At 36.7% G+C, this 25,463-nt stretch overlaps 1 protein-coding gene and 1 pseudogene across 1 annotated transcript; both read left to right on the top strand.

The window, feature by feature from the left end:
• On the top strand, window positions 3,534-13,051 carry LOC18791098 (annotated as a pseudogene).
• LOC18791180 (putative disease resistance protein RGA1) lies at window positions 17,739-24,926 on the top strand. Its single transcript, XM_020562864.1, has 6 exons — window positions 17,739-17,890; window positions 17,984-19,142; window positions 20,395-23,545; window positions 23,675-23,754; window positions 24,383-24,448; window positions 24,551-24,926. The coding sequence occupies exons 2-4, from the start codon at window positions 18,006-18,008 to the stop codon at window positions 23,680-23,682; spliced, it is 4,296 nt and encodes a 1,431-aa protein (XP_020418453.1). The 5' UTR covers window positions 17,739-17,890; window positions 17,984-18,005; the 3' UTR covers window positions 23,683-23,754; window positions 24,383-24,448; window positions 24,551-24,926.

Genomic DNA, 25,463 nt, shown 5'->3' with positions numbered 1-25,463 from the left:
ATATTATGGGACTTTAACCCATTTAATTTGCTACGCATTAGGCGTGCATAATATCAATATTGACATGTCAAAGGATTGTCCTTTCGGGACTTCAATCCACATCATTTGCTACGCAACAGGCGTGCATCATATTGATCACTGCTATACCCATATTCTGTTCTTATGGGACTTTTAATCTGTGCAGTGTATTATCAATGTATCCAACTTGCAATCTGTAAAATTTGCATTAATAATTCATGGATATATACAAGCCATTCTTTTGGAACAGACTTATCTCCCCATTTGGTTACCTTTCAAGATAAAATATCAAATAAGTATATAAGCATTTAATAACACAAATATTGCTTACATCCTTAGGTGGGAGAAATTTTTCTCAAGTATCATTCAAGCTCGTATCGGCCCAGTAAATATAATGTAGCGCTTGATGATCTAGTTATATCCTGCAAGAGCAAAATCACAACTCTTTTCTCTGTCAAAAACAAATAACCCTCAGAGTTACAAAAAAGAGAAAAAATGCAAAAAAATTGTGATATGGATTGCAAGAGAAGGTAAGCAATCAAGGAAGAAAGCTGGTGGGAGCAGACAACAAGCTCAGCAATCAAGGAAGGAAGCTGGTGGGAGCAAACAACAAGCTCTCATTTCTTCTAGTTTAGAAGAACTTCCGGAGATTAGAGCATAAGGTTGCCTTCACAGTTCCCGGATGTGGCGGAAACGTGATCAGGGATAGTCTCGCTTTCTGAATGGATGATCAGAGATAGTCTTGCTTCTCGGGCACATTGAGTGCTCACTGATAAGAAAAATAAGTAGATATCGCATCACTATGTATGGAGTAAACTGGATGTCTTCTGCAAAGAAAATTTCGTTAATAACACATTTATACACAAATACAATGAATAGGTAGAACTGGTGAATTTCAAATTAACCATAGGAAAATTGCGAGATTCTCGGGGTGCTTTTGAAAAAGTAGCTCCGTGAAATTCGCAAAGCAAGATTGGCTTTTGACGAAAAATAATACTTTAAAAACGCCGAAAGTGCCGACAAACATTAATGGAGGCCACGTGAAGTTTTGGAATCTGGGAAAGAAAAAGAAAATATGGGGATTCGAAAAGATATTGGGATCCTGAAAAAACTGTAGCCATATTTCTTCCTATAGATATTGCCTTTGCAAAACTTGATTTGGAGCAACTGCGTTTCAAACTTAACCTCCTTCATTTTCTGAAACTTTAGTTTTCTTAAGGCTTTCTTCGAAACCTTCTTAAAAATGGCTTCCTCTTCTTCCTACCCAAATTATTTCAATTTAAATGATACTCCCACAACAACCAGTGACGCCCAAGTTTGGCGTCCATCCTTTGTATCCAAAAATCGTCATCTCACAGTTAATGATTCTGTGATGATGAATGATGCTACTGCTGTCATAATAGCTAGGAATTTCATTACTCCAATGGATGAAATGTTGTTGACAGGGAGATCAGAGGAAGATGCTATTAATGACTCAATGGCTTTTAGCATTCAGAGTGCTGCTTCTGTTTCTAACATGGCTGATCGTTTGCATGCCAGAGCAAGCGAGGTTGAGAATTTAACAACTGAAAATTCGTCTCTCCAAAGAATGCTTCATGAGTCTCAACAGGAGGTTGAGAAACTTAAAGGAGAGAATAATGCCTTGTTGAAACTGGTGAGTTCGTACTCTGTTGATACACTGAGAAGGCTAGACATGCTGCAGGTCTCCAATGAAAGAATTTTGGGAGACCATGAGAGGCTCATGGCTAAGCTTAAGAGGCGTCGTCCTCTTCCTTCAGAGGCTTCCGGAACATAATGTATTTTTATAGATTTTACAGGGCCTGCACCTTCATTGCAGGAAAAAATCTATTTGTATGTTCCTGTTATAATAATTGCGCACATTCTTAAACTTGCACCTGTGGTTTTTTTTTTTTTTTTTTTACGTCTTTTTAAAATGACGGTTTGGAACCTTGTGCCTTATAGGTTCAAGTAACCACATCGACTCTCCCAAATTTCATATTTCAATGTATGGAACTTTTGGCCTGTGATAAACACAAACTCAGAATTCATTTGCCCTTTTCAAATGAACATGAAATATGGATTGAGTAAAAGCCACGCTAATATCTCATATATTTGGGTTCATGAGCTTCCGGCTCAGATATAACAAAATATGTGGGGAGCCTCAATTCATTATTCTCTTATGCCAAAGAAATATGTGGCGTACCACAATTTACAATAATACCTGGGTTGTCCATTTAATTGTTGGAACTTCAGGTTCTCAACACTGTTAGATTTTGAATCTTAAGCCAAAATCACATATTCTCATGGTATGGACATTTTTACAATTTTCTGTACATATTTCTGGACTTCAAGTCCTTACATAATTGTCCATATCTTGAGGAACTTCTGGCATCTCATTTAATTGCTCATCCATGAGTTTAAGGAACTACAGGTTCCCTTTTGTATATAGTGACGGTTTACCCAAAATGGTTAATATTTATGTATACGTCACTATTCATATATCCGGTTCTATTCATGTGTACAGTACATTTGCCAGTACAGTTATCATCCATGTGTATGGCATTATGAACCAATACGGTACTGTTACATTATTAAGGAACCCCAGGTCCTTATTTACATGTCAAGGATCAAGGACCCTCAAGTACAATCACATGTTTACAAATATAGTACCGGAGAGACTGCCAGCTCTCATTTTAACATCATTATCAAGGATCTTCAAGTCCTGATGTAATTGTATGATGAGGATCAAGGAACTTCTAGTCCTGATCTGCATACTGTAAAAAACTCATCATACAGCACATTTAATCCATAAAATAAATTGCTGGTAAATAAATTACTGGTATGGACGATAAATCCGCACCACACTTTAAATAAATGTAAATGTGCGGTAAAGTAAATTCATAAAGTATGAGGGTTAATTCCTCATCATACTTTAAGTAAAAGTAAATATGCGGTAAAGTAAATTCATAAAGTATGAGGGTTAATTCCTCATCATACTTTAAGTAAAAGTAAATGTGCGATAAAATAAATTACTTTGCTATATGGACGTTAATTCCGCACCATATCTTAAATAAAATTAAATGTGCGGTAAAGTAAATTCATAAAGTATGAGGGTAAATTCATCGTGCTGATAACGTGTTATAAGCTGAAGAATTGAGGAGAGAATATCGGAGCAGAGAATTGTTGTTCTCTGCCTTCTGTATATCAGTATGTTTGAGCGAAATCGTGCTGATAACGTGTTATAAACTGAAGAATTGAGGAGAGAATATCGGAGCAGAGAATTGTTGTTCTCTGCCTTCTGTATATCAGTATGTATATTACAGGAGGGATGTGTTCTATTTGTAGGCAAAGCCTTCCAACATGTGGGCTCCACCATTATAATTTACAACACAAATTTGTTTTTCTATTTTAAAATGAAATTGTTTTTTTTTCAGAAACTTTAATGTAATATTTGGTGAGAAAGGTGTGCGCTACCTATCTCTTCACAAATATCCAAGTGTGTGGCAGATATGAAAAGATTTGATGTGTGGAAAATAAGTGTAGAGCCCAGCAAGACTTTTTAAGTCTACTCTGATCTGCATTTTTCTTTCTTTCCCTTCTTTTATGTTTTTCTTTTCCTTTTTTGCATTTCTCTCCTTTTGCTACTGCAACTCTGCAATCATCATCTCCTTGCTACTGCAACTGTGCGTCTCCATCGGTCTTCAACCTTGTTATAGTTTCTTAATTAACTAATAATAATTAAGCATTAATATGATCTGCTGTTCGTCCTGCGCAGTTACAGAAGGAAACTAAGATGGCCGAAGCTGTGCTTACATTAGCCGAGGGAATACTGACGAAGGTGATTTCTCTTGCTGCTCAAGAAATCAGTCTTGCCTGGGGATTTAGAGCTGAACTAGAAAGGCTTCGCAAAACACTGTCCACCGTTGAAGGTTACTTAGGTGACGTTGTCCACCAACCACAAGGTCGGGGCAAGTCCATTGAAGATTGGGTGACGAATCTTAAAGGCGTAGCTCAAGATGCAGACGATGTCTTGGATGAAATCAACTATGAACTTCTGCGTCGCAAAGTAGAACTCCAAAATCATATGAAGAAAAAGGTACTCAACTTCTTTTCACTCTCCAGTCCGGTTGCATTTAGTTTTAAAATGGCACATAAAATCCAGAAGATCAATGCATCCTTGGCGGATCTCAAGAGTGAAGCATCTGTCATTGGACTAGTGTCCAGGAAAGTAGATGCAGCCTCTCAAGGAATTAGAGGAAGCATACAAACTGACTCACTCCCTGAAAAAGATGGAATGATCGTTGGAAGGGAGAAGGCTTTGTCAAGTATAGTTACAACCTTGACAAACTCCAACAACAATCAAGAAAATCTATATGTTACAGCCATTGTGGGAATGGCAGGCCTGGGAAAGACAACTTTGGCCAAGTCAGTATACAATGAGCAGTCTATAGACAGGTATTTTGATAAAAAGATATGGGTATGTGTGTCTGATCCGTTTAACATCAATGTGATTTTGATATGCATGTTAGAATCTCTTAACCCAACAAAAGCCACTGTAAGAGAAAATGTAGATGCACTGCTGAAATATCTTCAAGAAGAGCTGAAAGAGAAAAGATACTTGCTTGTACTTGACGATGTTTGGAATGAAGATCCAAGAAAATGGAACAATTTGATGAGTTATTTGGCAAAACTCAATTCTGTTAGAGGAAGCAATATTATTGTCACTACACGCAGTGCCAAAGTTGCATCAATCTCAGAAAAACTACTTCCGCGGCATAATTTGGCTAATCTATCAACAGATGAGTGTTGGTCCATATTAAAAGATAGAGCTTTTGTAGATAGTAGAGTTCCTATGGATCCCGATTTAGAAAAAATTGGAAAGGAGATTGCTGAAAATTGTGCTGGTGTGCCATTGATGGCAAAGGTACGTACGTACTATTATGTTATAACATTGAATTTACACATGCTTCTTATGATTCATGTTTTACTATTTATAAATTATTTCCAACCTATAAGTAGGGTGCAAATCTTACGGCAACTAACTGATCCAATCCAATTGAAATTGATTTGTGGTGTATTTTTCCTTAATTCGATTGGATTGCTTAGGGTACAAAGGATTAAAATCTCGACCAAAACAAACTAATTCCATTAAAAACTCCAAATCGTATTTGTTAGATATGATATTTTCTAATTTGTTTTGAAGTGTTACTCAAATCGTAGAAAGGAAATTGATGTGTACGATTTAATTAAGTCTATAAAAGAACAAGTGTAATAGTAAATAATAAAAATCTAAACAAGCTAAAAGAATAAGCCCCAAATATGAAAATAAAAGTTGAAAACAGTCACATGTTGGACAAGTGATATAGTAATTTCTCAAATTTAGGTGTGAATAAAGAAAATATTGTTGATATCTGAAAATGGAATCAACGTAGGGAGCATTGTTTTTAGTGATAATGGCATAAGGCACTCCGATGAAATTGGCATTAGGCACTCCGATGCCTAAGGTACCACAAGTATGATGTGATGACGAAGTAATTCGACAAAGTAACAACACACTGCGAAATTTCATTTATAGGCAAAATGGTGTGGGAACCTTCGTGATTTGGTTGATGTGGGACTCTTGGCATGGCAGAAGGTGCTAATTTATTGGTGCATGGCAGGATGTGGAACTCTTGTTATTGATATGCTTGTTATTTCCCAACGGTATATAACAAGCATATCTATTAGTAAATTGTAGATACTAATAACTTAAAAATAACACAGTTTTTATTAAAAACAAACAACTTACTCAATAGTATCACCCATTGATCTCTAGATTACATCATTTTTTAAAAACCTCTAATTTTTTATTTTTTATTTTTATAAGAAGCAAAAACCTATAATTTTTAAATCCCTGAATTAAAATTTAGGAAAAATCACAAGAAAAATAAGAGTATAAGTCACAAGAAAAAAAAAAAAAGAAGAGTGTAGGAAAAAAAGAAAAGAAAAGAAGAGAAATGAAGAGAGTTGGGCTGGAGAGTCACAAGCTTGACAAGAGGGAGGAGGAGAGAGTCTTCGTTTTTTGTTTTTTTGTTTAGTTTTTTTCTTTTGTCTTGGATAATACAACTAGACTGAGTAAGGAATAGTGGTTGAGCAACTTTTGCCCTTTAGGGGTCTGTTTGGTACGCCTCTTTAGATTGGACTAGCTTAAATAACACCTCTAACCCACGTTTGGTGCGGCACTTCTTTAAGTTCAATATTAAAATAATTATTTTTAGTCTGGCACAACACCAAACATAGGTCTTCACTACTTTTACAATCCAGCTTCTTAGTCCGACGTAGCACTAAACGTAAGTCAATACTTAATCCAGCTTAGTCCAATCCGAACTAATCAAAGACAGTCCCAGGATTTAGTCCAATCCATGACAATCCGCCGTACTAAACGACTCCTAGAAGTGCTAAACTATGCTACCTAGGTTTAATAAAATATTCTAACATTTGGGTCGGGCTTCAGCCCTACCTAGACAGGGCTGGGTCCGTGCCTGCTTAGGCTCCAAGACCTCCATAGGACTATCTTCATTTCTTCAAAGAAGTTTACCAATTTATGTAGCGATTTGGAAAGTTTCGAGAATACACATGTATATTTACCCCCTAAATATAAGTCATTGGTTCTACCTCCACATGTCAATGTCATACTTGTTAGAAATAATAGTAAATTTGGCTTTTCCTCTTCAAACTAATTTTTTCCAACATGCAGCATATCACCTTATTTTTCTACAACTAAAACCCAATTTTTATAACTATCACCTTATTTTTCTACAACTAAAACCCAATTTTTATAACTAAAACCCGACGACTAGGAAACTTATCAAGTCACCCAATTTAGTTTAAAATATGATTTATTATACTTTTTGGATTCCAAAAATACCCTTATTAAAGTTCCTCTATTTATTGTATTGATTTCTTTCCTCCTAATGCTCTCGTTATGTTTAAATGTATTTGGTGGAATTTAAACACTTTGTATTTAACAAGGATTCATTAGCATTGTACCTATCAAAAAGTGAGAAAATAAAATTCAATTGAAAAAGTTCATAAAACTGTCACATATGAGAGAGAGAGAGAGAGAGAGAGAGAGAGAGAGAGAGAGAGAGAGAGAGGTAATACTGAAACCACATATCACAGGCAAAGCTGCACAAAACACATACCAACCGAAAGAGACAAAAGACACAAAAGGTCTTGCAACTTCTTGGAATTTAAGAGTAAATAAGTCACCAATTGTATGTAAAACATTTAGGGCTCGTTTGGAAGTGCTTATGGAGCAGCGAAAAGCGCTTCTAAATGGGTGAAAGCACTTCTGTCTTTTAAAAATGGTGTTTGACAAAAATTACAAAAGTGCTTTGGGTGAGATCCAAAAGCACTTGGAGTGGTTTTAGAAGAAGCACTTGAGAGGTGCTTCTTCTTAAAAGCGTTGCAGGACAAAAACAAGGGAAGTACTTGGCTCCCTTTAATGAATATTTTAAAATGCCGAAAATACCAAAACACCATTTTTTTTTCTTCTCTCTTTTTCTCTCCTATTAAAACCAAAACACTACCCGCGAAAAGGCCAACATACACCAAAACCTATCAGAAGACAAAACACCCATGGAAACCCTTAAGCTTCTATTAATCCATCATTATCTTTACATTTCACAACTTTTTAAAGTCGGGTTTTTATTTTGGGGGTGAATTTTTATTTCCTATATTATTATAATATTTTGGGAAAGCACTTTTAAATATGACATCCAAATGACAAACTGCTTCTTTGTAAAAGCGCTTATGTCATAAGTGCTGCTGGCATAAGCACTACTAGCATAAGACTTCGGAAAGAAGCACTCTCAAATGAGCCCTTATACATGCATGCAAGCTCGAACAAGCCAGATATGAACCGCAGTGCTTAAAATTAGCAATATAACAACTATAACTTTTAACCTCTCACAAATAGAAAAAAAAACACCCAATAAAAGTCGCTCAACCACCTCTTATGACTCCAAATCCGCCAATGAAACCACCAGCGCATTGCTAGTTTGTTGTCACCAAAGATTCCAAAGACAACAAAACCACAATAGTCGCCAACGAAATCACCAACGCAACCAAATGAAAAAATCCAGCCAAAAAATTGGTAAACAATCCCAAAAGACAGGAAAGAGACGGGGATGTTGAATACATTGAATGCCCAACAAAAATTCAAATGATTGAAATGCTAAAATTAAGGGATTGTTTAAGAAAAACTCCGAGCAACAAAAAAGGGTTGATGTCATGATTTGTAAATTAGTCAAATGCATACACTTTTGATCTTACATGGCCTCTAATTCAAAATTTGGGTTTTATTTAGAAGTAATAAAATAGGTGGGTTTCTAGAGTATTTAAAGTGTACTCATATTTGAATTAATCAAACCCTGCCACATGATTAGGTGATAAAATTTAGTGAACAAATTTGTTGACATATGAATTTGTTAAATTTTCTAGAACCCAACAGATGCCCCTCCTTAACTAATAACAAGAAAAATAATCCTATGAACAAGGTGAAATTGATTTAAAAAAAAAACCCAACAGATGCCCCTCCTTAACTATTAAATTACTTTGATGCCCCATTAACTGTTCTGGGCTTTTTTTTGTTGAGATTTTTGGGTTGGATTTGTTTTAAGAAATTAATGGCAGTTTTGTAATTTAAAAGAAGTTAAAAGCTTTTATTATGTTGTAAATGAGTTTTGTGTGTGTTTCTAAGGTCCATTTCATATAGGTTTTTTTATTTATAATTTGGGCTCCTATATTAGGTATTATAGTGAATCTCCCTTTAAAATAGCATGTAAGCTCTAACCTATTATAAAAAAAATAAAAAATAAAAAATAAAAAAAATCACATAGTGGAGAGCATTATTGTATAGATCCAAACGGATGATAAACTACTAGTAGTTCGTTGTTATTTTTGCTAATTTTACTGTATTCATTACTTGTCATGCAATAGGTTTTGGGAGGCATTTTGTTCTCTAAAAAGAGTATTGCTGAATGGTCTTCAATCAAAGACAGTAGAATATGGGACTTACCAGAAGAAGATGATAGAATCATTCCAGTCTTGAAGTTGAGTTATGATCATTTGAAATCACCGTCTTTGAAACAATGTTTTACATATTGCTCAGTGTTGAGAAAATATGTTGAAATTGAAAGAGATAATTTGATTCAACTTTGGATGGCTCAAGGATTACTCCACCCTTCTCCTGACAAAAGTAAAGAGATGGAGGATATAGGTAATGAATATTTTGATATTCTATTGCAGAGCTCCTTATTTCAAGATGCTAGAACGGATGAATATGGCATTATTAGCAAATGCAAGATGCACGACCTTGTCCACGATCTTGCAGAACTTGTATCCAAATCCGAAACCTCAACACAAGATAAGTATGGTCATACACTTGAGGTTCGACATGTTGCTCTGGTTTCTACTTCCATACTAGAAAGCATTCGAGAAAGTAGTGTTGGGAGATTGCACTCACTATTTTCAGATGGCAAACTTCCTAGTAACATGTTGCAGGATTTAAAGCTTTACGTGTCTTGAATTTATTTAAGGCAAACATTGAGGAGCTTCCAATTTCAATTGGAAAGTTGAAACATTTGAGGTATCTTGACATTTCCGAAACAAGATTCAAAATACTCCCAAACTCCATTGGCAAGCTCTATAACCTACAAACATTAAGAGCAACAAACTGTGCTCTTGAAGAGTTTCCAAAGGAAGTGGAAAACTTGATCAACTTGAGACATATTTATTGGGACGAGAGAACGAAATTTCCACTTGGGATATTGGGGAAATTAAGTTGCCTCCGAACATTACCTCCATTTTATGTGGATACTGAGATGGGCCGTGAAATTGAGGAGCTGGCTGGCTTAAATCAATTGAAAGGTCAATTGATTATTTATAATATGGAACATGTAAGGGACAGAGATGAAGCAGGGAAAGCTAAACTAGAGGAGAAGAAAAACTTACGCCACTTGATATTTGTATGGACGAAAGATAGGCCAACAACCAACAATAATGAAGAGGACGCACTAGAAGGTCTTCAACCGCATCCAAAGTTGGAAAGCCTAATGATTAAATATTTCATGGGTGCTAAATTTCCATCGTGGATGACGAGTAGGTCGTTATGGCTTGACAATTTAAAGAAGATTGTATTATGCGGGTGCAACAAATGTGAAGAAGTCCCAACACTCGGCCATCTACCTCATCTTACAGTTGTTTGGATTGATGGAATGAATAATCTAAAATGTGTTGGAGCAGATTTTTATGGTTATAACAATGTTTATCATGTGGCTACATCGGGTACAAGAAAAAGGGCTTTATTTCCTGTTCTAAAGGAATTATGTATTCGTAATTGCAATGAGCTGATTGAATGGATGGAAGCACCAAAAGAAGTAATGGCGTTTCCTTGCCTTGAGGAGCTGGAGATCAATAACTGTCCCAAATTGAGAAAGGCTCCCAGCCATTTTCCCTTTCTGAAGAAGTTGAAGATAAAAGGTAATGATGAGCTTACTTGTCTGCCGGAAGGGATATTGTTGAAGAACGGAAATAATCTCATATCTATCGAGATAAGAGATTGTAACAAGTTAACTTGTATTGCCCTTGATGTGTTTAGTTGTTGCGCATCTCTTGGAAAGCTGGATGTAAGAAATTGTAGACAGTTGAGACATTTACCTGATGGGCTAGACACACTCCCTCTGCTTGAGAGATTGACCATAAAGGAGTGTCCTAGTCTAGAGTTGATTCCAATTAGACACAGTGGCATTGCATCTCTCCGCGAATTGAAGATTGAACATTGTGAAGGTTTGTCAGGCCTACTGAGTGTGTTAGAGTACTGCACGTCTCTTCAAGTGATGAGTATAGAGAATTGCAAGAATCTAACATCCATTCAATTGCGCACCCTCGCATCACTCTGCAAATTGAGGATTGGATGTTGTCCAGGATTATCAGGCCGACTGAGTGGGCTTGAGTACTGTGCCTCTCTCCAGGAATTGTGGATATGGGATTGCAGTAATCTCACATCAATTGGAATTACGTACGACATGTCCCTCACCTGTCTTCAAGAAATGACAATTGTATCTTGCGATGAATTATCAAGCTTGCCTGCACTACAACAATGTCCTTCTCTTCGAAAGTTGCATATCACTAACTGCCCAAAGGTAACATCCATTTCATCAATATCACTCCATGACAATGACCATGACTTTAAATGTGCTGCTGTTGCTGCCGCTTTATCTATAAGCCATGAAAATCTTCTACAGAGTACGATCCTTAGTAGCCTTGAACACTTGTCTATATGCGATTGCCCTAGTCTACAATCTGTTCCAGATTTACATAGCTTCACGTCACTCCGTGCACTGGTGGTTATAGGTTGTGGCAGATTACAACGTTTGGTGAGTGGGCTGTCTACAAAAATGCCCATCTCTCTTGTGGAGTTGTCTATACATTATTGTAGTGATCTACAATCCATTCCAGATTTACAAAACTTCACATCCCTTCGTCGACTGAGCATTCGAGATTGCAAAAGATTGGAAAGGCTGGTGTGTAGTGGGCTACAAATGCCTGTCTCTCTTGGGGAGTTGTGTGTAGTCAATTGCATTAGCCTACAATCTATTCCAGATTTACACATCTTTCCTTCCCTCCGTCGACTGACGATTGAAAATTGTGAAACACTAGAACGTTTGGTGAGTAGTGGGCTACAAATGCCAGTCTCTCTTGTGGAGTTGAAAATAAGGGAGGCCCCCAATTTAGAGACTCTTCCAAGTCTAGACAACTTCACATCTCTCTCTACGTTGGAGATTTATAATTGTGGGAAATTAAAAGATCTGCCTACAGCGCTACACTGCTCCACCAGTTTGAAGAAATTGGAACTTGGTGGGTTCTGGGACGGGCTCGATTCCTTCCCTGGTTTTCATGTTGGAACTGGATCATCACAACTTGAAACATTAATATTGACGGGTTGGCCCAAGCTTAAGTCTTTGCCCGAACAAATTCAATACTTCACTTCTCTAACATATCTGTGGATAGAATGTTTCGATGGAATGGAGGCTTTTCCAGAGTGGCTGGGCAACCTTACATCCCTTACGAGGCTAGAGATTTGGAATTTCAAGAACCTGATGTATCTACCTAGTGTCAACACTATGCAACGCCTCACCAAGTTACAAACCCTTCAAATTTCTGGATGTCCCCTTCTAAAACAAAGATGCACCAAGGACAGTGGCCCAGAATGGACAAAGATTTCTCACATTCCAGATATCAAAGGTAGTTTCTTCTTCCTGAAATCAAATTTCGTTTTCACGCTTCAGATTTCGGTGTAGCTACAGTTTATTCTATTAGCCAGAAAAGCTTTTTGAAGCATTTCTCAAAGGAATGACAACTTGTTTATCCTTCTTTTTCCTTTGCTCGTCATTGACCATACATCTTTGTATTTATTATTTTTCATTTTTATAAATCTGTTATGACTGAAACTGATTTTCTTATGTACAGTTCGATATTCATGATCTACACCTTTCATCTTTCTAGTCATGTGTGCAATGAATTCCTAATAGCTCGAACTTTCGCAGTGAAGCAATGTAAGCTTTTCAAACTCCCACGCCTCCCCTTCCCGTTTAATGTTCCTACTTCATTAGTTACATTCAACCAGTTCTGATGGCAGATCAATGCATTGTTGTACTCTTCTCTAGCCCAGGCTCTGCCTTTTCCTTAACTTTTTAGTTTTTAATATGTTAGTTATACAATAATTGCACAGCAAAGCTTGTAATCCCATTGGTATTGTGATCTAAACCTATGTTGGTGATCAGGCCTAATTATTCCTAATGTTGACACAGATTAGCAACAAACGAGACAACGACGGGCTTCCATGCCCCACAAGCAAACTAGGTACTTGGACTAGGAGCTAACGTTTCTCCTTTTCGCCACGTCTTTGTGTAAACGGGCTATTGTATAACGGCTGAAAGGTTATTGAATGCTTCCAGTTTGGTTAGAAGCTTCTAGCCTTTCTGTTTTCATTTATCCTTAAGGACATAGAATGAATGGATTGAATTTCCTTTCCAGCATTTCTTTTGTTTATTTACGTTTTGGTTCCTATCCATTCCTTTTGTCTTTTGTAGCCTTTTACTTCGTTTTTTCTTGGCTTTTTTCTTTGGGTGTCTAGAGTAGTTTAATGCCCAACGGAGTGTAGTTTGTCTGTTTCCTGGTCTGTGGCTGTTTCTGTGCGTTTAAATGGAAGTTTCCTTTCCATAAAAATAAAAAAAATAAAAAATAAAAAGAGGGTTGACTGCCCTTTTTTTTTTTTTTTTTTTTTTTTTTTTTCTTGGTGTGGTTACAAAACTAGTAAATTATTTTAAATTTAAATTCAAAACCGAGGATTCAACATGACCATGAAGGTATTTTTTATGGCAAAAGGTCCACCTTTTTCGCCCTCCCTTGTAAACAATCTCTCTCTCTTTTATTAATGAAAGTTGTGAATGAAGTGATTCTTTTTTATAAGAAAAAAAGTGTCCATGAAGATGAAGGTAGTGCCCGATTGTCAAAGGACTTGTATCAATGACAATAAATGTGTAGACTAAATTCAATTTTTGATTGAATTTTTGGATTTATATTAACTTTTCTATTAAAAAAAATATTATCAATGAAGATGAAGGTAGTGCCCAATTGTGAACTTGTGTTAAAAAAAAAAAAAAAAACCATACCTGATCAATTTTATTCAGTTGTAGTGACCCAGATTACTGCAACTTTGGGTTCGTCGTTCTGAAAAATAAAATTTGTTCATATTTATAATGTTTAACCGGCTTGAAACTTTGGGTTCGCCGTTCTCAAGCTAAACTGAATGAATCTAAACAAAACTGATTAAATAATGACTCAGTGACTTACCAGGCACCAGCTTTCCTTATTATAAAATGCAAATGGTTGGGCACGTATGCTGTAAGCTACGTGTGAAGGAAATAAAATAGAGATATTTAGTTATACATTCATTCTTAGCATTAGTGATATAGATCAACTCTATACTATTTAATTTCTATAAACAAACCCAAAACATGACAGTTGACCATATTGAATTCAATTTTAATTATTAAATTACTTTGATACTCTATTGAGTGTTTTGGAGTTTTTTTTATGAGATATTTAGTGATATACCCATTTCTAGCACTAATATTATAAATAAACCCTACACAATTGAATTCCTATAAACAAACCCAAAAAAAACCCAAAAAATGATAGCTGGCCTTATTGAATTTAATATTGATTATTAAATTACTTTGATGCCCTATTGAGTGCTTTGGGTATTTTTATGAGATTTTGGGGTTGGGCTTGTTTTAAGAAATTGATGGCAGTTTTGTAATTTATAAGAAGTTAAAAGCTTTTTTGTTATGTTGTAAATGGGCTTTGGGTGTGTTTCTAAAGTCCATTTTATGTAGGGTATTTTTATAATTTGGGCCCCCATATTGGGTATAATAGTGAATCTCCCTTTTTTTATTTATGAGGTTTTGAGGCATATGGATACCATCATATGAAATTGATATGGATTGGATACCATCATATGACATGTCTAAGGGGGTGTATCCAAAAATGGCAGCAGACTTCTAGATTTAACAAAAATTCAGTTATTCATCAGACCTTTCAGAAATTTTATATTCTCTTAAGCCACCTTAGGTACCCAATTATAGAAACAGGTTGCCTTCAGTATATGTTGCCTTCGGATATGACGATGTCCACGGACATCCAGGTTGCCTTCAGTTTTGTCACCGCACTTGACATTTGCCTCTAAAGTTTTGGGGACGCCGGGACTGTGGGAGCCAGGAATGCGGATCAGGCTGACTATGGTCCCCTGAATCCTGCCAGTATGCGGCTCGAGTTGACTTTGTGTCACCGAGACCTGCCAGGGGAATTGACGGATTATCAGGAATTGACAGAATTAAAGGGGTACACCTAGGTGGTAGTTTTAAATTGATTTCAATGCTTTTAAGAGAGTTTTATTGACCTTGAATATGATTGGTATATACGTATATAAATATGTGAATGCATTGATTTTAGTACGAATATAATGAAGAGGAAAATTCAGTTTTGCATAACTGTTTTTACAGTGGGGTTAGTATGTTCATATGCTATTTTCTAGATCTTTATTTTTGTCCACTCACATTTTTGAATGTTTTGCGCCCCAGGCAATAGACGTGCACCAGAGCTCCACCACCGGGCAGATTCCACAATCTGCTCCACTCTTCCTCTTATATATAATTTTCTTTTGAAATCAAATTGTTCTGTTGTATATTCCTGAATTAGTTGCTCTGATGATTTGCCCTAGGACTTTCTGTGTGGCCTAAGGCCGTTTAGTTTATCAGAACTATTTGGATCTTAAATTGGAAGCATGCTGGCAGTTGGGATATGTATATTTATGCTTTTGACAGGTGGAAATTCTAGGAAATGATCAAATTGCAGGGGAGACTTTGCCGAATTTTCTGTAGAAGTTGAAATTGTAATAAACTTGAATTTTAACTAGAAAGGCAATTTAGTCATTGTGCCCAGCAACCGCCAAGTGTTGGACATGAACATGGTTCGACTCGGATTCTAAAGTGAAATTTGGGTCGGGTCCTGTAAGATATGACCTTCTGTTGCAATTTATAGATGATAGTTGCAAGCTTTGTACTACGGTATGTCGAACCTCCTCCAAGCATAGTGGATTGACGGGTGTCTTCCTCCATGACCATGGTACAAGTTTCGAGAGGGGCCGGGACAGGACTAAGAGCAAGAATACGACTATGGACACCATCATACGGTGGATCATGTCCTCTAAGAAAATCATAAACTCGATCGACTTCAACTTCTTTTAGACGACGAGCCCCATCATCTGCACAACTAGACTCATGTGGACGCAGACAATCAATCTCCTGCCAGATAGCATGGAGTTTTTCATAGAACACTTTGACAGATTCACCATTCTGACATGTAAGTATGGACTGCCGTCGGAGTTGAAACAGCCAAGAACTATTTTGAGTCACAATATAGGTCTTCCGGGCAGCCTCCCATATATCAAAAGCGGTATCATCATGTTCAAATAGGGAACAAATTGGCTTAGTCATGGAATTGAGAAGCCATGACTACACCAGATAATTATCTTCTTCTCATTCGACATAGGCAGCAAAATCTTTAGACGGAGCAGGCTTCTTCCCACCGATCCAACTTGCCATACGACGACTAGTAATTGTAATACGAGCACCACGAGACCAAAAGGCATAATTGGAGCCATCCAATTTGTCAGAAGTAATCAGGGTAGAGTAATCACGCGAGGGACGTTCCTCCTTTGTTGTAGACGCACTGGCACCCACCATGACTTTGAAATCATCACCCATGATAGCAGCGAAAAAAAAAACCACAACACGAAGCAGATATGACAAACACAGCACAAGCACGGGCACAAGAACCCTAAAAGGAATCAGGGCACACAATAGAACATGAGTGGGCACAACACACATAGGTCATCAGAAAACCGGCTCTAATGTCAAGTCAAACAATATGGGTAGAATATTTTCATACGTATTTCATTCTCCGAAAGGAGGTATTTATAAAACAAGGTTACAAACCCTACTAGGAAATAAAAAAAGTCCTAATCACATAATATTTATACAAAAGGAAATAAATAAAAATCCTAATAGAATAAGAAGGAAATATCCTAATAGAACTAGGATATCTCGCCAACAAATCGTTTAGATGACATATTTTGGCCAAGCAAAAACGACTCCCATTGTGCTTGCAACAGCTTTCTAAATCATATTAAAAAGGAACAAAATGTGTTTATTGTTGTCTTTTGTGAAGCATTTTTAATAGGAATTTACAGAGAGACCATTAAAGAGAAAGATGTCCCAGTTGTAAAAGATTACCTCCATTTCAGTTGGAACTTGATCTATAATTATTTTGACTTAGTTTGTAGTTTCTTAGTAGGTAGGTAAATATAATACTTATATTATAGATCTTGGATAAAGTGCTCCAAGATCTAAAAGAAAGGGCGGAATAAGGATAATATTTCGGAAGAAGAAGTTGGGGGACTATGACCCCTTGTATGTTCCTAATGTACATCATATCATAAGGGTTGTAAAAAATTGTTTTCGTGCCTAACTCTAGTAACCAAAAATGTTTTTTACCCATTTGTTTTTACACTTTGTTTATTTTTCCTGTTTTGCCTTTTTAAAAATGAAGTTATTTTCTCATGAACTTACTGTAACATTTGATTGTTTTTTCATGAAATTGTTTGCTCCTTATTCGTTGGTTGGTACAAATGCTAACAAATGCATGTGGTAATACAAGCACCACGGTATAAAGTAGATAGTAACAGCTGTCCAGGTGTCGTCTAATTATTCGTCCCTGTGAGAAAACTAAAATTGTATTCTCATTTCATTAAACAATAATTACATTGAATTGTTTATAGACAATTGTAATAATATAGCTGTACAAATGACAGCTGTACAGTTTGTAACAACTCTCTGTTAAAGAGGTCAGCTGTGATGAAAGGCTAGCATTAGACAAATGCCATGGTGGTATAAAGTAAGATGGTGGCAGCAGTCCAGGTGTCGTCTCATTATTCGTCTGTACCACCACCAGACAAATGCCATGGTGGTAATGCAGAATCACTGTATAATGTAGATTGGAGGTATCTAATGATCAGTTAGTGAGAAATGCATGTGTCCACAAATATGAAAATGGTAGGGCCCAGCAAGACTTTTAAGTCTCCTCCTGAGAGTTAAAGAAGGTCCTCTCCTCTGCCTGTCTCTGCGTGCTATTGCTCTCTTGTTTATGCAAATCTGCATTCATCATCTCCTTCTCCTTCTACCTACGAGAGAAGCTCTGTGCCTGTGTGCGTTTTCATCCATCTTCAGTCTTTTCTTCTCGTTTCCTAACTAATAATAATTAACTAGCATTAATATGATCTGCTGTTTGTCTTGCGCAGGGTTACACAAGGAAACTAAGATATGGCTGTAGAATCTGTGCTTACTTTTGCGACCGAGGGAATACTGACGAAGCTGATTTCCCTTGCTGCTCAAGAAATCAGTCTTGCCTGGGGATTCAAAGCTGAACTAAACAGGCTTCGCAAAACACTGTCCACCATTGAAGGTTACTTAGCCGACGTTGCCCAGGGACCACAAGGTCGGAGCAAGTCCGTAGAAGATTGGGTGACGAATCTTAAACGCCTAGCTCAAGATGCAGATGATGTCTTGGATGAATTCAACTATGAACTTCTCCGGCGCAAAGTAGAAATCCGAAATCATATGAAGAAAAAGGTACTCAACTTCTTTTCACTTTCCAATCCGGTTGCATTCCGCCTTAAAATTGCACATAAAATTCAGAAGATCAATGCATCCTTGGCGGATCTCAAGAGTGAAGCATCTGTCATTGGACTTGTTTCCAAAGAAAAAGATGCAACCCCTGAAAGAATTAGAGGACGCATACAAACCGACTCATTTCCTGAAAAAGATGGAATCATCGTTGGCAGGGAGGATGTTCTGTCAAACATAGTTACAACCTTGACCAACTCCAACATCAATCAAGAAAATATTGCTGTTATGGCCATTGTGGGAATGGCAGGCCTAGGAAAGACAACTTTGGCCAAGTCTGTATACAATGATAATTCTATAAAAGGGTATTTTGATCCAAAAGTATGGGTGTGCGTATCTGATCCTTTTGACGTCAAATTGATTTTAATTTCCATGTTAGAATCTCTTAGCCCATTAAAAGCCGCTGTAAAACAAAGTTTGGATGCACTTCTTAAACACCTTCAAGAAGAGCTGAAAGGAAAAAAATACTTGCTGGTACTTGATGATGTCTGGAATGACGATTCAAGACAATGGAATGACTTGATGGATCGCTTGTTAAAGCTTGATTCTGCTCGGGGAAGCACAATTATTGTCACTACCCGCAGTGCCAAAGTTGCATCAATCTCAGAGAAAAAACTTCCACGACAGGATTTGGAACTTCTATCAACAGATGAATGCTGGTCCATATTGAAACATGCAGCTTGCTCAAATGGTAGTTCTGATATACCTCTTCATTTAGAGAGAATTGGACGGGAGATCGCTAAAAATTGTGAAGGTCTACCATTGATGGCAAAGGTACACGTACTATATACATACATATATATATTTTTTATACAAGCATTTCTTACATCAGGCATTAATTTTTCTTTATTTAGAGTTTTATAGATTATTGGATGATTTCTAGGAATTTATCGATCATATCATAAACGGGTTATTTTGAATTGCATTGATGAATTTTCATGTAGAAGGAAATTACAAGATTGTCGATTTCTCTTTTAGTTTCATGTCATCATGCCCGTTCTCCACAATCTCTTTCTTCACAATCACTTTATTAAATAGAAATTAACAAAGATGTTCTAGAAGACATTTGCATTAGTACCCCACCGGTAAAGCCCTTTATGATTCCCAATAGTAACTACCACCTACCCTAAACGCAAAAGTAGCAACCTCATGAGCAGCTTTGTTGCAACTGCGAGATGCAAAAATAAAAATTACTTCCTGGAATTTTCGAATTGCAATTTGAATGTCAAAGAGAATACTATCTACCTCCACAGCCACTGCCCTCTCCCCCTCACCATCTTAATGGCAACTTGGGAATCAGTCTCCACACCCTTAATTAACCTCAATATTGATATATGTAAATATTGCCTATTGGTGTGGTGATTTGCTAAAAACCTTGCTTCTAGTAATTAATTTTAATTTACCTAACAAATATAAAATTAAGGGTTAAAAACCTTTTTGATCATTGGGTTCTGTTTGATTTACAAAGTTCAATTTCCTATTAAAATATATTAAACTACTGAAAAATCAATTAAACATGATATGTCGGTCAACAACAATACAAGAGATTCCCATCGAAACCACCTTCGTTTTTTAGATTATTATACAATAAAACATTCAATCCAAAGGGATTTATATTATATACGATAAAAATTCTTTTTTTTTAAAATCCAAAACTCTTTTTTTTTAATGCATAGGCTACCTATATTATATACGATAAAAATTTCATATGGTCTTGCGGGCCGGGGATTGTTAACAAAAGGGATTTAAAAAGGATTTTATTTTATTTTTTGTCTCAGAAAATAAGGGATTTAAAAGGGAGAATATGTTCGGTGCAAAAACATTGGGGATGTATGGCATGGGATTGTTAATAAATCAATATGAATGGATAATTTTGGCGTTCAATTTAGTTTTGGGTTTTAGTTAGAAGTATGTGGGTTTTTGTCTAGACTATTTTAGTTGCAAGGGGTTATATCTGAATGACTCCTTTTATTGCTAATTTTACCCTACTAATAATTTGATAGAATTTCTCTAATCCATTTACCAGGTTTTGGGAGGCATTTTGCATTCTAAAAAGAGTACTTCTGAATGGTCTAGAATTAAAGACAGTAGAATATGGGACTTACCAAAGGCAGAAGATAGAATCATGTCAGTCTTGAAGTTGAGTTTCGATAATTTAGAATCACCAGCACTAAAGCAATGTTTTTCATATTGCTCAGCATTCATGAAAGATGCTGAGATGCAAAGAGATGACTTGATTCAACTTTGGATGGCTCAAGGATTCCTCCATCCTTCTCCTGAAAAAAGTAATTTAGAGATGGAGGATATAGGTAATGAATATTTTGATATTCTATTCCAAAGCTCCTTATTTCAAAATGCTACAGTGGATGATGATGGCATTGTTACTGAATGCAAGATGCACGATCTAGTGCACGATCTTGCAGAACGTGCATCCGAATCTAGAAGCATGATGCGAGACTTCCACAAGAATCAAGATGTTGCAACTCCCAATATAGAAAGAATTCCAAAAGGAAGTAGTGGGAAATTGAGATCTCTGTTTTTGAATGCTGAAGCACTACCTCGAAACATGTTGCCAGGGTTTAAAGCTTTACGTGTCTTAAAATTATATGACGAAAATATTGAGGAGCTTCCAAGTTCAATCGGAAAGCTAAAACACTTGAGATATCTTGACATTTCCTTTACAGAAATCAAAAGACTCCCAAATTCTATTGGCAAGCTGTATAACCTACAGACATTAAGAGCAACATACTGCGGTCTTGAAGAATTTCCAAAAGACGTGCAAAACTTGATCAACTTGAGATATGTTTATTGTGACGAGGGAACGAAATTTCCAGTTGGGGTATTGGGGAGATTAACTAGCCTTCGAAAATTACCTTGCTCTTATGAGGATTATAAGGTAATGGGTAGGGAAATTGAGGAGCTGGCTGTCTTGAATCAATTGAAGGGTAAATTGATTATTTGTAATTTGGAACATGTAAGGAATGGAGATGAGGCAAGGAAAGCTAAATTAAAGGACAAGAAAAACGTATGCCACTTTTTATTTAAATGGACGAAAAATAGGTCAACAACCAATAATAATGAAGAGGATGTACTAGAAGGCCTCCAGCCGCATTCTGAGTTGGAAAGGCTAGAGATTCGATATTTCATGGGTACTGAATTTCCATCATGGATGATTAAGCTTGACAATTTAAAGCAGATTAGGCTTAAGGGTTGCAATAGATGTGAAAAAGTCCCAACACTCGGCCATCTACCTCATCTTACAGTTGTTTGGATTGGAGGAATGGATAATCTAAAATGTGTTGGAGAAGAGATTTATGGAAATGACGTATTTCCAGCACTGAAAGAATTATGCATTCGTAATTGCAAGGAGCTAATTGAATGGATGGAAGCACCAAAACAAGTCATGGTGTTTCCTTGCCTGGAGAAGCTGGATATCGAGAATTGTATCAAACTGAGAAAGGTTCCTAGTCACTTTCCATCTCTGAAGAATTTGATGATAGAAGGTAATGAGGAGCTTACATGTGTGCCAGAAGGGATGTTGTTGAAGACAGAAGGTATGGAGATAATGGATTGTGAAAAATTAACTTGTATTGCCCCCGATGTCTTTCGTTGTTGTGCATCTCTTCGAAACTTGGTTGTAGAGAATTGCCCTAGTTTACAATCTATTCCAGCTTTAAACCTTTTCACGTCCCTCCGTGAATTGAGTGTTAAAAATTGTGAGAGATTAAAAAGTTTGGTGAGTAGTGGGCCTGTCTCTATTGTGGAGTTGAGTATAATTAAATGTAGTGGTATACAATCTATTCCAGCTTTAAACCTCTTCACATCCCTCCGTGAATTGAGCATTGAATATTGTCGGAGATTTGAAAGTTTGGTGAGTAGTGGGCCCGTCTCTATTGTAAAGTTGAGTATAATTAAATGCTGGCGTCTCCGATCTATTCCAACTTTAAACGTCTTCACATCTCTTCGTGAATTGAGCATTGAATATTGTCAGAGATTAGAAAGTTTGGCGAGTAGTGGGCCTATTTCTGTTGTGGAGTTGTTGCGTATAAGAGTTTGTAGTGGTCTACAATCTATTCCAGCTTTAAACCTATTCATATCCCTCCGTGAATTGAGCATTGAATATTGTGGGAGATTAGAAAGTTTGGTGAGTAGTGGGCCCGTCTCTATTGTGGAGTTGTTGCGTATAAGAGTTTGTAGTGGTCTACAATCTATTCCAGCTTTAAACCTCTTTACATCCCTCCGTGAATTGAGCATTGAAAATTGTGAGAGATTAGAAAGTTTGGTGAGTAGTGGGCCCATCTCTGTTGTGGAGTTGAGTATAATTAAATGTATTGGTCTACAATTTATTCCACCTTTAAACCTCTTCACATCTCTCCATAAATTGAGCATTGAATATTGTCGAAGATTAGAAAATTTGGTGAGTAGTGGGTCCGTCTCTGTTGTGGAGTTGAGTATTATTAAATGTAGTGGTCTACAATTTATTCCACCTTTAAATTTCTTCACATCCCTCCATGAATTGAGCATTGAATATTGTCGAGGAGTAAGAAATTTGGGGAGTAATGAGCCCGTCTCTATTGTGAAGTTGAATATAATTAAATGTTGGCGTCTTCGATCCATTCCAGCTTTAAACCTCTTCCTTGTGGAGTTGAAAATAAGAGATGCCCCTAATTTAGAGAGTCTTCCAAGTTTAGACGACTTCACATCTCTCTCTGAGTTGGTGATTGTTAATTGTGGGAAATTAAAATATCTGCCTTCCCTGATTTCCACCAGTTTGAAGACATTGGAACTTGGCGGGTTCTGGAAGGAGCTCGATTCCTTCCCTGATTTCCATCTTGGAACTGGATCATCAAAACTTCAAAAATTAGAGTTGAACGGGTGGCCCAAGCTCAAGTCTCTGCCTCACCAAATTCAACACTTCACTTCTCTGACATATTTGTGGATAGAGTGTTTCGATGGAGTGGAGGCTCTTGAGGATTGGTTGGGTAACCTTACATCCCTTGGGACGCTAGAGGTTTGGAGATGCAAGAAATTGATGTATCTACCTAGTGTCACAGCTATGCAACGCCTCACCAAATTACAAACCCTAGAATTTTGGGAATGTCCCCTTCTGAAGGAAAGATGCACCAAGGACAGCGGCCCAGAATGGCCCAAGATTTCTCACATTCCACATATCAAAAGTATTTTCTTCTTTCCTAAAATCAAATTTCCTTTTCATTCTTCACCTTTCGGTTTAACTAGAGTTTATTAATTCTGAATCATTTTTCAAAGGAATAAGACTTGTTTATCCTTCTCCTTTTTCTTGTCAGTTCGATGACTAGACAGAAGACAAATTGACTCTATGCGTACAATGAATTCCTAAGAACTCCAACTTTGACAGTGAAGAAATGTAAGCTTTTCAAACTCCCACTTCCACTTGTCTTCTAATGGCCTCGTCTCTTGGGGAAAGACTTCAAGGGAAGCTGTAAGATGTTTTTTAATTGCTGATTTTATAAAGAATTGCGGAAAGTATCAAGTAAACAGGATTTTAGTAATTTCTCTTAGCTGCTCAGAGAAGTATTACCAATGAGTTGATCTTAAGTTGTTTAACTTCTGCTTTGACACAGATGTTGGTCTTCGTCTACAAGTTTCAGTAATATATGTTGTTCAGGAGTTTATCTGCATTCATTTTTCACTTTTGTTCAGGATTCTATTCCAATTCTATTAAGCATATATTCAAAATACGCTGTAGATGGGTTCACGGACTACGTTTCTTCATAGGAAGGCCATCCACTACAACTAGAAAACATGACAAGAAAGAAAAAAAAAAATTGAAATTTAACTTGGTAGTTTGTTGGGTTTATAGCATAAAAGGCTTTCTTTTTAAGTGGGAGAGTGAAATTACAATTCAGCTCTAGCATGATTTCTGTACTTGTATGTTTGATTAGAATTACAATTATAGGTATTTATTACTCCATGATTGGTATTTATTTATGCATATGAATATTTTCTTAGGCATGCCGTTTGTCATTGAGCAGGTACCCTTTCGTTTCAAGGCAATGCTTCTCGGTATTTGTGGATTCTTTATCTCCACTTGGTTAGAGGTAATGTGTCTAGTCTGAGTAAATATTCTTGTGCATTGTTAATTTCAGTATTTCTGTTATATGAAGTTGATAAGGCTGAGCATTTTTGCTTTTTCTTTTCAGGGACTGAGGGGCCATCTCTGTTGCTCCATGTAATTGATGCAAACATGCAGGACTTTTCACATTTTTTAGCATATTCATCATCTCCAAGGACAAAAAATGAAGTGGAGCGGAGTTCCTTTTTTTAGCATAACCGTTGACAAATATTTACGGCTTAAGCATTAGTTTCAGTACCAACATTCTTCCGACATACCCTGTTCTTTAAGGCCAGGATGTGCGTATAACCTTTGTTGGTTGGCATGTCAACCCATTTCTTGTCTGTAATTGATATAACCTTTTGTTGCAATTTATAGATGATAGTTGCAAGCTTTGTACTATGATGATATGTTGAAAGTTGGAATTTCTTCTATATATTTTTTCCTAAGTTGTTTTGGTGTTATATTTGACCTGTAGGCAGAGTTGGGATTCAGGTAGAAACTCATGTCTGCATCATACCATACACTGTGTGGCCCAAATCTAGTACTTTTCAACTGTTGAGATCTGGAATCAAGTGCTTTTTGCATGAAGAAATGTTAATGTTCTTTTTTTCTTTTTCTAGAATTGAAAGTGGTATTTTTGTTTTTGCTTTTGGAGTTTTGAAGCGAGCTGATAGAGTGACAAGGGCATGGATGAGAAAGTGGAAATATCATGCATTGCAATAAAATACTTAACTGATCGGTTTGTTTGGTTTGTAAAAGGCAAAGACTTTCTTGGGTTTATAGAAGAACAGGGGAGGACAATTCAGCTCTTGCAAGATGTTTATACCTGTATGTTTTATTATATATAGTTGTAAAGCAAATATAGGTGTTTATGGTGTACGTAGACAAGCAATGCTTCTTGGTATGTGGTCTACGTTGAAGCAATTCTAATTTTTTTCTCTCAAACATAGTGCTTTGCTTATCTTATGTGGTCTCAATTTCAGTACTCTGCTGATCCA

The sequence above is a fragment of the Prunus persica genome, chromosome G1, assembly GCF_000346465.2.
Source record: "Prunus persica cultivar Lovell chromosome G1, Prunus_persica_NCBIv2, whole genome shotgun sequence".
NCBI classification, from domain to species: domain Eukaryota; kingdom Viridiplantae; phylum Streptophyta; class Magnoliopsida; order Rosales; family Rosaceae; genus Prunus; species Prunus persica.
This window is presented reverse-complemented; position numbering and strand designations above follow the sequence as displayed.

Coding starts and splice junctions, on each gene's coding strand:
- LOC18791180 (XM_020562864.1), top strand. CDS start 18,006: ATGGCTGTAGAATCTGTGCTTACTTTTGCGACCGAGGGAATACTGACG. Junction 19,143..20,394: donor GTCTACCATTGATGGCAAAG/GTACACGTACTA, acceptor TCCATTTACCAG/GTTTTGGGAGGCATTTTGCA.